The sequence below is a fragment of the Pseudophryne corroboree genome, chromosome 8 (genome assembly GCF_028390025.1).
Source record: "Pseudophryne corroboree isolate aPseCor3 chromosome 8, aPseCor3.hap2, whole genome shotgun sequence".
Classification (NCBI taxonomy): Eukaryota; Metazoa; Chordata; class Amphibia; order Anura; family Myobatrachidae; genus Pseudophryne; species Pseudophryne corroboree.
Window position 1 is genome coordinate 25,601,184 of NC_086451.1, and position 14,605 is coordinate 25,615,788.

The 14,605-nt window shown below is 48.0% G+C and overlaps 1 protein-coding gene across 3 annotated transcripts in view; it reads left to right on the forward strand.

Moving 5' to 3' along the window:
* The window catches only part of HDAC6 (histone deacetylase 6), an 87,848-nt gene that overhangs the window by 15,102 nt on the left and 58,141 nt on the right, over positions 1-14,605 (forward strand). The window contains exons 1-9 of one of the 3 annotated variants that reach the window (XM_063936099.1): positions 10,207-10,365; positions 10,729-10,848; positions 10,939-11,024; positions 13,212-13,296; positions 13,384-13,424; positions 13,521-13,617; positions 14,033-14,130; positions 14,215-14,319; positions 14,399-14,467. In XM_063936099.1, coding sequence (XP_063792169.1) covers positions 10,252-10,365; positions 10,729-10,848; positions 10,939-11,024; positions 13,212-13,296; positions 13,384-13,424; positions 13,521-13,617; positions 14,033-14,130; positions 14,215-14,319; positions 14,399-14,467 — 815 coding nt within the window. In that variant the 5' untranslated portion in view covers positions 10,207-10,251. Of the gene's footprint in view, positions 1-10,206; positions 10,366-10,728; positions 10,849-10,938; positions 11,025-13,211; positions 13,297-13,383; positions 13,425-13,520; positions 13,618-14,032; positions 14,131-14,214; positions 14,320-14,398; positions 14,468-14,605 lie in introns of those variants that run through there. The other 2 variants (XM_063936097.1, XM_063936098.1) reach the window with 2 other exon arrangements.

The window sequence follows — 14,605 nt, forward strand, 5'->3', positions numbered from 1 at the left end:
GTTTGTCTATAAAGGTGGCTTTCCCGTCACCTGACACGGCGGCCCTTAAGGATCCTGCGGATCGTAAACAAGAAACTACGTTAAAGTCCATTTATGCGACCACAGGTACGCTACTCAGACCTGTCATAGCGTCTGCGTGGGTAAGTAGTGCTATCGAAAAGTGGGCAGACAACTTGGCTTCTGAAATAGATACCCTAGATAGGGATAGCGTCCTCTTGACGCTGGGTTATATCAAGGACGCTGCAGCATACCTTAAGGAAGCTGCGAGAGATATTGGTCTTTTGGGATCAAAGGCAAATGCCATGGCAGTCTCAGCTAGACGAGCATTGTGGATTCACCAATGGAATGCTGATGCTGATTCCAAGAAAAGTATGGAATCTCTACCATATAAAGGTAAGGCTTTATTTGGTGACGGCCTTGATGATTTGGTATCTACAGCTACCGCGGGTAAATCTTCCTTTTTGCCTTATGTTCCTCCACAACAAAAGAAAACGCATCACTAGCGGATGCAGTCCTTTCGGCCCAATAAATACAGAAAAGGCAGAGGTTCTTCCTTCCTTGCTACTAGAGGAAGGGGAAGAGGTAAACGATCACCAGCCTTGTCAGGCTCCCAGGAGCAGAAGTCCTCCCATGCTTCTGCCACTTCCACCGCATGACGTTGGGGCTCCTATGTGGGAGTCCGTACCGGCGGGGGCACGTCTCAAACCCTTCAGTCAGTTTTGGTCTCGTTCGGATCTAGACCCATGAGTTTTACAAATAGTATCCCAAGGGTACAAGCTGGAGTTTCAAGACGTTCGCCTTCGCCGGTTTTTCAAATCAGCCTTACCAGCTTCTCTTCTTGACGGGGAGGTGGTTTGCGACGCAATACAAAAGTTTTGTCAAAATCAAGTTATCATCAGGGTTCCCCAGTCACAACAGGGAGAAGGCTTTTATTCGAGCCTGTTTGTGGTCCCGAAGCCGGACGGCTCGGTCAGACCAATCCTAAACCTGAAATCCCTAAATTTCTACCTAAAGAAATTCAAATTCAAGATGGAGTCTCTCCGAGGAGTGATCTCCAGTCTGGAGGAAGGGGATTTTATGGTGTCGGTGGACATAAAGGATGCCTACTTACTTGTTCCCATTTTTTCCTCCGCATGAGGCTTACCTGAGGTTTACAATTCAGGATTGTCATTACCAATTTCAAACGTTGCCGTTTGGTCTGTCCACGGCTCCGAGGATTTTCACCAAAGTAATGGCGGAGATGATGGTTCTCCTTCGCAAGCAAACAGTCATGATTATCCCATACTTGGACGATCTCCTGATAAAGGCGAGATCCAAGAACCAGTTGGTGAAAAAAGTTGCACTCTCCCTGACCGTTCTTCAGCAACATGGTTGGCTCCTAAACTTGCCAAAATCACAGTTGATTCCGACGACGCGTTTGTCGTTTTTGGGAATGATACTGGACACAGAACTACAGAGAGTCTTTCTTCCAGTGGAAAAGGCTCTGGAACTTCAGAGTCTGGTCAAACAAATTCTGAAGCCAGCAAGAGTGTCAATCCATCAATGCATTCGGTTGCTGGGGAAGATGGTGGCGGCCTACGAAGCCATTCAGTTTGGCAGGTTCCATGCCAGGATATTCCAGTGGGACCTGTTGGACAAGTGGTCCGGGTCCCACCTACACATGCACCGGAAGATAATCCTGTCTTCCAAAACCAGGGTATCACTCCCGTGGTAGCTGCACAGCTCTCACCTCCTAGAGGGGCGCAGGTTCGGGATACAGGACTGGATCCTAGTGACCACGGATGCAAGCCTCCGAGGCTGGGGGGCAGTCACAAGGGGAGCAAACTTCCAAGGAAGATGGTTAAGTCAGGAAACTTGTCGCCACATAAATGTTATGGAGTTAAGGGCCATTTACAACGGCCTTCTGCAAGCGGAACATCTTCTTCGGGATCTACCTGTACTGATCCAGTCGGACAATGTAACAGCAGTAGCGTACATAAACCGTCAGGGCGGAACGAAAAGCAGAGCGGCAATGGCAGAAGCCATAAGGATTTTCCGTTGGGCGGAAAAGCATACAAGCGCTCTGTCAGCGATATTCATTCCAGGAGTGGACAACTGGGAAGCAGACTTCCTCAGCAGACACGATCTCCATCCAGGAGAGTGGGGCCTCCACCAAGAAGTCTTCGCAGAGGTGACAAGTCGTTGGGGAGTTCCCCAAGTAGACATGATGGCATCTCGTCTCCACAAGAAGCTTCAGAGATATTGTTCCAGGTCAAGGGACCCTCAAGCAAAAGCAGTGGATGCACTGGTGACACCGTGGGTGTTTCAGTCGATGTATGTATTCCCTCCACTTCCTCTCATTCCAAAGGTTCTAAAGATCATAAGAAGAACAAAGATCCGGGCGATCCTCATTGTCCCAGACTGGCCAAGGAGGGCTAGGTATCCAGATCTTCAGGAATTACTCATAGGAGATCCCTGGCCTCTTCCTCTGCGCAAGGACCTGTTACAACAGGGGCCCTGCGTGTATCAGGACTTACCGCGGCTACGTTTGACGGCATGGCGGATGAGCGCAAAATCCTAGCCCGTAAGGCCAGAAAAGGGGTAACGTCTAAACATTACCACCGTATTTGGAGAAAATACGTTTCTTGGTGTGAATCCAAGAGAGCTCCTACGGAGGAGTTTCGGCTAGGACGTTTTCTCAATATTCTACAAGCAGGTGTGGATGCGGGCCTAAAACTGGGCTCAGTTAAGGTACAGATTTCGGCCTTATCGGTTTTCTTTCAGAAGCAATTGGCCTCCCTTCCAGAAGTTCAGACTTTCGTGAAAGGCGTGTTGCACATCCAACCTCCATTTGTGCCTCCAGTGGCACCATGGGATCTTAATGTGGTGTTGCAGTTCCTTCAATCACATTGGTTTGAACCTTTTATTGAAGGTGGAGTTGAAATTCCTCACTTGGAAAGTGGTCATCCTGTTGGCCTTGGCATCTGCAAGGCGGGTGTCTGAGTTAGCGGCCTTGTCTCACAAGAGCCCTTATTTCATCTTCCATGAAGATAGAGCTGAATTGAGGACACGTCAACAGTTTCTACCGAAGGTGGTTTCCTCTTTCCACATGAATCAACCTATTGTGGTGCCTGTGGCTACTGATGCCTTCGCTGAGTCAAAATCTCTTGATGTGGTCAGAGCTTTGAAGATTTATGTCGCCAGAACGGCTCAGATTAGAAAAACGGAGGCTCTGTTTGTCCTGTATGCTCCCAACAAGGTTGGGTGTCCTGCTTCCAAGCAGACCATTGCACGCTGGATCTGTAACACGATTCAGCATGCTCATTCCACGGCTGGATTGCCGTTACCGGACTTGGTAAAAGCCCATTCTACTAGAAAGGTGGGCTCATCCTGGGTGGCTGCCCGGGGGGTCTCGGCATTGCAACTGTGCCGAGCAGCTACTTGGTCGGGGTCAAACACTTTTGCAAAGTTCTACAAGTTTGACACCTTGGCCGATGAAGACCTTAAGTTTGGTCAATCTGTGTTGCAGAGTCATCCGTACTCTCCCGCCTGTTTTAGAGCTTTGGTATAACCCCATGGTTCTATGATGACCCCAGCATCCTCTAGGACGTATGAGAAAATAGGATTTTAATACCTACCGGTAAATCCTTTTCTCTTAATCCGTAGAGGATGCTGGGTGCCCGTCCCAGTGCGTACTGTATCTGCAGTTATCAGTTGTGGTTACACACATGTTGTGTTACGTTATTGTCAGCATGTTGCTGCAGTGTTCATGCCGTTGGCTTGTGTTCTGTTGAATGCCACATTGTAAGGCATGGTTGAGGTGTGAGCTGGTATGTATCTCACCTTAGTTTAACAATAAATCCTTTCCTCGAAATGTCCGTCTCCCTGGGCACAGTTCCTTTAACTGGAGTCTGGAGGAGGGGCATAGAGGGAGGAGCCAGTTCACACCCTTTCAAAGTCTTAAAGTGCTCATGTCTCCTGCGGATCCCGTCTATACCCCATGGTTCTATGATGACCCCAGCATCCTCTACGGACTAAGAGAAAAGGATTTACCGGTAGGTATTAAAATCCTATTTTCTACGGCCTTTCTTCTCATATTCTAATAGGTGAAAGTCCGGCTGAGTGGTTTGTATATGTTTATCTAAGGTAAATGGACCGTAAGGTTTACTTTGGTTGCTCAAATAAATGGGCACTAAGGTTAACAGCCCTGGGCTGGGCGACAGTTGAGAATGGGCACACAACCAGGGGGCAGAAATCCGTCAAGGTTAGGAAAACATAACCTGACATATATTTCAACATTGAGTATAGGCTGCGAGCCCATCCGAAACAGGGAGGAATTCATAGTTAAAATGACTCCATCCGCATGGGGATAACACTATGGCCGAAAACGGTAATGAGACACCTTCTTACCCTAGAGTAGGAAAAGTGTGCGGGCTCTCGTAACGGAGGGCAAACCGTTACAGGCGTAAATAACTAAGGCGGCCAGTAAATTCTTCCAAATTCCCAAATACTATTTTTGCCTAGCGGAGCTTATCCGAGAGTTACACACATACTTATCAGGCTACTAGGGAAGTTAGCACCCTGATCTTAGCTATATCTCTCAATGGTTTCTGTGACTAACAGAATTCAGTATTCCACAGAAGGGGAAAGGATGTGCTCACCCCTGTCTAGCCTGTTAACGGGACATTCTTAATTATTGCAGTCCCACTGAAAATTAAGGGTCGTATGTAGGTTGGAATTGGCATGGAAATCCACCTTCTAGTTGCAAGACCTTCTCACACGGACCTAGGAGGTTCGTGTTTCGGTAAAGGGACTATAGTTACCGTGTTGGAAGGTGATTTCCCTGGGAAGGGAAGCGTTCCTTGGTCCAATGAAATTCAGACAAGTGGAGAAAATATCAAATCTTCGGCCTACCGGGTATCATAGAACTATACCAATAGGCAGTAGCAGTTATTCTGGTCCATTATTCAACTAGTTTGGTTCTCAGTCTCGTGCTGGTGAAGTCTCGGATAAAATAAACTATTCCCAATAGCCAATAATCAGGTCTCTACACAAACTCACCTTGGACCTCCTGTGGGGGGGTAAGGGTTGAAAAGGTCTAAGGAGACCGGGTCCGAGACGCAACGGTTGGCTGTGGCCTAATGAATACAGTGCCCGCCCTCAATGCATGAACCCTCGTGTTCGTTTGCCAGCGGGGTGTGAAATTATTATTAACATCCCTACTCTCAAGGAGGTAAGGGTTTCTTCGAATCTTGTTTGTCGTGCTCACAGACGGACACACTGATACTCAATTTAAGGTTTTTTGACCCAGTTTCTACCGGCCTACAGATTCAAGATGGAATCAATCCAGTCAGTCATTGCAGGCCTAGACCCGGGATAGTCATAGTGTCTTTGGATATAAAGGATGCATTCCTTCATATCCCGATTTGGACTCCACCAAGCATACCTAGGATCCGTACTTATGAAAGATCATTGCCAATTGGGATTTCTTCAGCCCAGAGATTTTTTACAGGAATCAGGGTGATAAGGGTCGCAAGTTTGAGACTGGTAGGGGTCACGATCATACCTTATCTACATGATCTGCTGATATAAGCCATCTTCCAGGAACAGCTGATCAAAGAAGACGACTCATCAATTTCTCACTCAACATAGGTGGATTGGGATTTCCAGAAATCCAACCTAATGCCACTTAAAGATTTAAATTTCCAGGTCTCATCTTGGGCACAATACAATTGAGGGTAGTCCTACTAGAAAGCAAGAGCCAGGATATACAGAGGCTGGTGGCTCAGGTACTACAGGCACAGAAGATTTCTCTAAATCTGGGGTACAGCTTCTCTGGGAGGATGGTGCCGTCTTGGGAGGCTCTGCAGTACAGCAGACTTCACTCCCAACCTTTCCAGGTGAACTTCATTGCTCAGGGAGCAGTTTCGCACTGGTTTTCCTATATCTCCGGTTTGGCTTTCACTCAAGGCCAAGCTTCCCTAATATTGGTGGTCGTTCCACACGAATCTCGTAACAGGTTAAAGATTCGGCATTTTAAGATTGGGGGATCCTCAAAGGATACCAGTTTCAGAGGTTGGGGTGCCTGTCCTAGAGGAACATCAGTTTCAGAACAGATGGACGTCACGAAAAAGCGGTCTACCCATAGACATTTTCGAGCTGAGTGCAGTTACACTATAGCTTCTCGTAGACAAACGCGTAGTGATGGGCCAACACTTGAAGACTCAGTCGGACAATGGGCCTAATTCTGAGTTGATCGCAGCAGGAACTTTGTTAGCAGTTGGGCAAAACCATGTGCACTGCAGGGGAGGCAGATATAACATGTGCAGAGAGAGTTAGATTTGGGTGGGTTATTTTGTTTCTGTGCAGGGTAAATACTGGCTGCTTTATTTTTACACTGCAATTTAGATGCAGATTGAACACACCACACCCAAATCTAACTCTCTCTGCACATGTTATATCTGCCTCCCCTGCAGTGCACATGGTTTTGCCCAACTACTAACAAAGGTGGTCATTCCGAGTTGTTCGCTCGGTAATTTTCTTCGCATCGCTGTGATTTTCCGCTAATTGCGCATGCGCAATGTTCGCACTGCGACTGCGCCAAGTAAATTTGCTATGCAGTTAGGAATTTTACTCACGGCATTACGAGGTTTTTTCTTCGTTCTGGTGATCGTAATGTGATTGACAGGAAGTGGGTGTTTCTGGGCGGAAACTGGCCGTTTTATGGGTGTGTGTGAAAAAACGCTGCCGTTTCTGGGAAAAACGCGGGAGTGTCTGAAGAGACGGGGGAGTGTCTGGGCGAACGCTGGGAGTGTTTGTGACGTCAAACCAGGAACGAAACTGACTGAACTGATCGCAGTTGCCGAGTAAGTCTGGAGCTACTCAGAAACTGCTAAGATGTGTCTATTTGCAATTCTGCTAATCTTTCGTTCGCAATTTTACTATGCTAAGATTCACTCCCAGTAGGCGGCGGCTTAGCGTGTGCAATGCTGCTAAAAGCAGCTTGCGAGCGAACAAATCGGAATGAGGGCCAAAGTTCCTGCTGCGATCAACTCCGAATTACCCCCAATGTCGCAACGACGGCATACATAAATCGTCGAGAGGGAACAAGGAGCAAGATGGCATTAAAAGTAGCAAAAAAATAAATAAAAAATCTTGTGGGCAAGAAGGCGCAACATCGTCCTTTCAGTAAAGTTCATTCTAGGAGTGGAGAACTGAGCAGCAGATTATCTCAGGCGACAGGACATAGATCCAGGAATCGAGATGGTGGTACGGTGATGGGGGCTACCTCAAGTAGACCTAATGGCCTTTCGACAAGTGAGATCTAGCAGCGAACGGAGTGGGCGCATTGACACTTCCTTAGTCTTCCAGATGTGTTTAAAATTTTCCACCATTTCCTTTCATACCCAGGGTATTAAAGACGGCAAAACGGAAAGGATTGTGGGCGAATTATCCTTCCACCACACTGGTTCCACAGGAGTTGGTACTCGGTCTTGTGATGTCTACTAGCGGAAGATCCCTGGAGACCATCTTTCAGAAAGAAGACAAAGTCGGCTATTCCTACAATGATGGCAGATAGGAAGCCGGTCACGGCCATGCATTGCTACAGACTATATAAAAAAGATAAAATAAAACAACAAAAAAATAAAAACATGGACTGGTGCCAGGAACGAAGGTTGGATTCCAGGGGATTCCACCTTTCTCTAGATTTTTACCTTTGGTCTAACCCGGTTTACATGGAGGCCTATGTTAGGCTCCTTGAAGTTTCAGATTTTCGCCTCTCTCCATCCTTTTTCAACAGGCTTAGCATCTTTACAGGAGGTTCAGACTTTCTTATGGGAAATTCTGAGGATACAACCTCTTTTCCAGGCCTCCCACGGTGCCGTGGGATCTACCCTTGGCGGTTGGAATATTTCAATTCAACTACCTCTGAGCCTTTAGAGAGAGCAGGATAAATTATCTCTCCAGAAAGGTCATGTTGTTACTTGCCTTAGTCTTACCCAAACGGGTCTGTGTTGGGGAACCTTATTGTCAGTCCCTTTTCTATTTTTCCATGACGATAGGGCAGGGGGTTTCACGTAAGCCAGCAAATGGGGATGCTATCTTTTTGAGAGGTTGCAGATGGGGACGTGTCTTTGGAGGTTGTAAGAACTTTCCAGATATACGTGCTGGTTACGTCGTCCATCAGAACATAGGACCATTGGTTTGTTCTTTATGATGGTACAAAGGTGGTCATTCTGAGTTGATCGCTCGCTAGCTGTTTTTAGCAGCCGTTTTACACGCTATGCCGCCACCCACTGGCAGTGTATTTTAGCTTAGCAGGAGTGCGAACGAAAGGATCGCAGAGCGGCTTCAAAATAATTTTGTGCAGTTTCAGAGTAGCTTCAGACCTACTCAGCGCTTGCGATCAATTCAGACAGTTCAGTTCCTGTTTTGACGTCACAGACACGCCCTGCGTTCTCCCAAACACGCCCTGTGTTCGGGCAGCCACGCCTGCGTTTTTCCTGGCACTCCCTGAAAACGGTCAGTTACACCCAGAAACGCCCACTTCATGTCAATCACTCTGCGGCCAGCAGTGCGACTGAAAAGCTTTGCTAGACCTTGTGTGAAACTACATTGGCCGTTGTGAAAGTACGTTGCGCATGCGCAGAAGTGCCGTTTTTTTTCATCATCGCTGCGCAGCGAACATTTTCAGCTAGCGATCAACTCTGAATGACCCCCAAAGAGCGGTCGGGCCAGCATCTAAACTAACTCTGGCCAGATGGATTAGGATTACCATTGTGCAGTTATTATCCTGTGGTATACGGTTTCCGGTTCAGGCTGGTGCCCATACCGCCAGGTCACTGAGTACCTCTTGGACGGTAGCCAGAGGTGCAGTTACTACTCAACGTTACTTAGCGGAAACGTGGTCTTCAGCACACACGTTCACAAGCTTCGATAAGTTCGATACTTCTGCGGCCAAACATTCAAAGTTTGGATGTCTAGTTTTGCAGGCCACCGACAGCACTCCCACCCTTGGGAGTAACTTTGGGACGTCCCCTACTGTACCTGCTGTTCCAGTGTCTCCTAGTGGATAAAAGAGGATTATGGTACTTACTGATAAATCCATTTCTCTGAATCTTCTAGCGGACACTGGACGCCCGCCTCGGTGCTGTCAACCTGCTGTGTTCAATGTTCTTGTTGAACAGTTCGTGCAAACAGCGTTGGTTTTCTGTTAACAGAGTTCTCGGATGCTGTTTGATTTGTTGTACGGTAGGCTCCTCGCCATTGGTTTGTAGTCTCATGTCCTAGTCTCTCCGTCAAATTTTCCAAACTGAGGGATGAGGGGCGTGAAGGGGGAGGAGATGGCTGTGCAGACAATGTTTAATTCTAGATTGTGCCACACCTCCGGTTGCAAGCTTCACACCCCTACTGTATATGCTGTTCCAGTGTCCCCGAGTGGATTCAGAGAAATGGATTTCCCCTACCCCTGCACAGTCTTTTCTGCCTGCTGGCAGTGACGCTGAGCATGGTGTCCTCTTCTGTGATCAGCCATGTGTGTCTGATACACCACCGGCTGATCACTGTGTACAAAACAAAAATAAAACTCACCTGCACCCAGGTACCGGGGCGAGGGCAGCAGGTTGCGGCAGCGGCGTGCGTGCAGTTAAACTTTCATGGTGTTTTTTTTTGTACTAAATATACTGTGAAAAGTTCGGGGAGAGACTCGCTGGGACAAAGCTTTCTCGCAAGCCCCGTCCCTGCATGTCATAGTTGATACATCCTTGCAATGTATTCAATTATCGCAATGCGAATTTCACATCCCATCCACATCAACATCCGAGATGCAGATTGTGACAAATATGCCCCTGTGTGTCTGTTTATCTATCTGTATGAGTTTCTATCTCGGTGTGTGTGTATGTGATTGAGTGTATCCAACCTCTGCCAGACCAGCGTGTGTCCAGTCACTCTCATTAATGGTGACCTCCGTACCTGTGCGCTATAAGTCATTGCTGTGTAGGTAGCCTGTGTGTTTTTCCTGGTGGTGTTTAGTGGTCATAGGTCACTTGGCTTATACACTGTGAGATCAGCAATCCTTATTCTCTGGTTGTTCCATTATTAATTAACTCCACATTGCGGCTCCTCGGTGGGAGCAAAGTTCTGGTGGTGGGTTTGTCCTCTTTTGGTGCTGACAGCTGCTCGTGTCCTCTCTGGAGCTGCCAAAACAAAACAGATTTGGCTTGATGGTAGAAATGCGTCGCTGAAAAGCAAAGAATCAACCTTATAGATGGGATGTTGAAACAGTCGCGGAAGATCCAGCCAGGGTGTGCTTTCCAAGATCAGATCATCTACTGTACAGCCCATGGTGCTGTGACGGCAGAATACTCAAACTCATTTTATAATGAGGTGGGTCCAAACCAATATCTCCCTTTATGGGGGGGGGGGTCTTAATCCGGCTCTGTTGTGTTCACTCGGTGCAGTGCGATGTTCCTGGCTGTGGACAGGCTTACGTTGCAGGGATAGCCCTGGTACTGGATAATACAGCCCTTATATTGGATTTATTCCGACCCCCTTTATTTATTTATTTATTTATTTATTTATTTATTTTTGCAGTAAATAATTTATTAGAGGGTCTCTGTTTCCTGTTGCTCCCGTTTCCTGGTAGATATATTTAATTTCCTGCTTATTGCTGTCTGAGCGTGTGTACGTAGGCGATATGCCTACCGATAAAAGCGGATAAAGTTAAATGTGGATTATATGGGATTTCAGAAGAAGCCCAGCAAGAAGTCCTCCCCTCAGTGCCCCCCAAGCCTGCAGGAAGTGAAGAAGATAGGCCACCGGACCAGGAAGACCCCAGAGAGCGAGATTTGTGAACAACTGGAGGGATTGGTAAGAAGATCTATCCCACTGTACCGCCCCCCATCCACCATATGCAGAAGCTGCAGCGTTTACTGACATATCCCCCTCTCTCTTTTGCAGCATCTAGATAGACAGTCGCCAGTGGAAGGAACAGGACTGGTATATGATGACCGGATGACAGAATCCTACTGCCTGTGGGATGACAAGTAATATACTGCGTAGGATAGGGCCTCTGACTCTGTCACCTTAGTTACACTTCATTGATAGATCATGTGACTGCTACGTTTTGTATTTTCACTCCTGATTGGTTGGTGCTCCCTGGATATTCGGAGACACATCTGTAATGATATATTCAGTGCAGGGTTTTGTGGGGGCTTCTTATACAGTCATTAACCGCAGACTTTGTCGTCAGTGGCGTTCCAATCGTCATATCGAGTCACATTATTATGACCACCTCCTACATGTGACGTCGGCAGCGCGTAGCCTATGAAGTACGTCACGTATCGTGCGCTGGCTTGGTGGGTGTATAAGGCGTGTGATAGGCCGTCTGCACACACATCGCTCATTGCGGTCATGGGTAAAAGGGGCGATTTATCCGAGTTGCAGAAAGGGGTGATTATCGGCTTTCTGGCCAAGGGTGGCAGTATTTCTGACACAGCGCAGTGTGTGACCTGTCCGCGTGCTGGTGCGGTGAAGGTGTATCGTGACTGGACAAATGGCACCGTTGCGAATAACCGACGAGGAAACTGCGGAGTGCCACTGATGTGAGAGGTGAACGTCGGCTACGATGGTGCGTGAGGGACGACCGACACGCTGCAGTGGAGCAGCTCACCGTCCACATGAACCTGGGGGCTACCAGACGTGCGTCTAATACGCCAGTTCATCCGTCTAGCTGCTGTCCGTGCTGCACGCGGCGGTTACTCTGGGTATTAGCTGGTGGTCATAATAATGTGACTCCACCGTGTATAACCATATGTGTAGATCTGTAACCTGTAGAGGGTCCACACAGCACCTTTAATATCAGTGATAAGCTAAAACAATACAATACATTTAATCAACTAAAGCAGAGGTTCTCAAACTCGGTCCTCGTGGGCCCACACAGTGCATGTTTTGCAGGTAACCCAGCAGGTGCACAGGTGGAGCTAATTATTTCAATTGCGATTCTGTGAGGAGACCTGCAAAACATGCACTCTGTGGGCCCACGAGGACCAAGTTTCAGAACCTCTGAACTAAAGAGATGCTGATCTGTAACAACTGGTTGAGGAAGGAGCTGGGGGCCACAGGTGACGGTCTGGAGGGCCACATGCGGCCCTATGGCCTCCTGATGCCCATCATTGCTCTAATTGTGGTAGAGCTGTAGGTGTGCTAATATCCTGTACAGATGGGATCCGGTCTGAAGATCGACATTGTCTAGGTCGACCACTATTGGTCGACAGTCACTTGGTCACCATGGTTTCTAGGTCAAAAGGTCGACATGACTTTTTCACATTTTTTTTTTCTTTTTTTGAACTTTTTCATACTTAACGATCCACGTGGAGTACGATTGGAACGGTAATCTGTGGCGAGCGAAGCGGGTAGCGGAGTGAGGCACCTTGCCTGAAGCATGGCGAGCGGACACGGTGCACTAATTAGACTTCCTGGTCACTGTACGGAGAAAACGACACCAAAAAAACATGAAAATCTCATGTCGACCTTTTGAACTGTCGACCTAGAACCCCTGCCGCCTTTACAACCCTGTCGACCTATAGTGGTCGACGCAAACATTGTCGACCTTGAAACTGTCGATGCAATAATCCACACCCGTACAGATATCTACATGTAACATAACGCCGAGTGTAGTTTATGGATTAACCTGTACTAAGGGCCTGGTTCAGAGACGTACACAACGCTGATACTACGGAGTTGAGCGATTTGTCGTCTGACTTTGCGTTCGTCGCGGTCATAGGCACCCAGGTACCTTAGCCATGGTGCTCGTACCGATGATTACTTTGCAAAGTGATTGACACATCAGGGGCTGTTTTGGGGTTGTTTATGAAGAGTGGTGGTCTAAAACGCAGGCGTGTTGCCTCCGTGTTCGAGGCGTGTTTCAGCCTGCATCTGCTATCCTGTACGCAGAACACATGGCCCCAGCGTCTCGGTTCTCACGGCCGTTATGCAGATGGTCGATTATCACAGGATCTGCGATCACCGCTGCTTGTCTGTGATCATTTGCTCTGGTCTGTGTAGCCGCCGGTTGACGTCTCAATCCATTTCCAGGCATCTGCGGCGTTAACTGCGTACGAGATCGCTTCTGAAAATGCATTGCCGACCACTGGATCAGGCCCTAGGACCATTTATTGGGGGTTAGTATGAGGTGGGAGGAATAGGTATAACACCCTCTGCTCTTCTGCCAGGTTCCCCGAGTCGCCCTCTCGTATTCTGGCCGTGAAGGAGAAGCTGGCTGAGTACGGGCTGCTGGATCGCTGTGTCCCGGTGTCGGTAAGTGGGGGAGGGTGTGTAAATGGTTCAGCGTTTGGGCTGATAGAGTGGCAATAACCGTGACCATGTCTCTAACATTCTCTGCAGGCCAGAAATGCTTCTGAGGAAGAAGTCAGGCTGGTTCACAGGTATATGACCGGACACAGGGCCCGCAGATGCGCCCACGTTAGTGGTACATGTCTCCTGCCTGGGATTGGGACCTGATTGTTTTATTTGTGTTTCAGTCCTGAGTTTGTGGAGCTGATGAGATCCACACAGGATATGACGGAGGAGGAGCTCAGGTCGCTGTCCGATCGATATGATTCCGTCTTCCTGCACCCCGTGAGTGCACTCTTCCCCCTTCATTCTGATAGGCTCCCTTTAACCCTGGCATGTCAGGTGGCTGTATTGCCATTTAAATTGCGGCATAGGCTGTGGTAGTATTATTAACATTAGGGTTCAACTGTAACCCACTAAACAAAATAACAAATGCACTAATTAAAAATATAAATGAGCAGTTAGATGTTGGTTAAGCTCTAAATTTCTTCCTATGGAGTGTTTGCATTCCTATTTTTTTTTAATTCAGCCATTTAGTAGTGACCTCGCTGTCAGGAGATTGACATGCCGATGGTAGTTTTAAGTGTTCTGCTTGTGCGTCTGTCTTTAATGTTTTTGTCAGATGATTGACACGCTTGTGCGTCTGTCTTTAACGTATCTGTCGTCCCCCCCCCCCCCCCCCCCTCTCTCCCCCCCCTAGATGTTGTTCACCACTTCCTGTCTGGCCACGGGGTCTGTGCTACAGCTAGTCGATAAGGTTTTGAGAGGGGAAATCCGCAATGGCCTGGCAGTGGTAAGGTAAGTGTCTGGTATCCTATAGTTCCGCCTGGGATGACACGTTCTATAACTGGTGTGACTCAGGTTTAATGTCCGTGTTGGCAGGCCACCTGGACACCACGCTCACACCGACCAGATGAACGGTTACTGCATGTTTAACCACCTGGCTATCGCCGCCAGATACGCACAGCGCATACATGGCGTGAAACGGTAAGTTTGGGTGCTTTTGGCTATACGGGTTATTGTCTGCCGTACACTGCTTAACAATTCTGTGCATTTTTCTCATCAGGGTGCTCATCGTAGACTGGGACGTACACCATGGGCAGGGAACACAGTTTATATTTGAACATGACCCAAGGTTTGTAATGTTACGGATGGCCTATAAGTTCTTTTTCCTGTCCAGGGGTTGGGAAACTGTCTCCCAGGTTGACGGGGCTTGTCCAAAAGTCGCTCTAACTCCCCATCTCCCCTATGTACAGCTGAGAACTTAACCCCC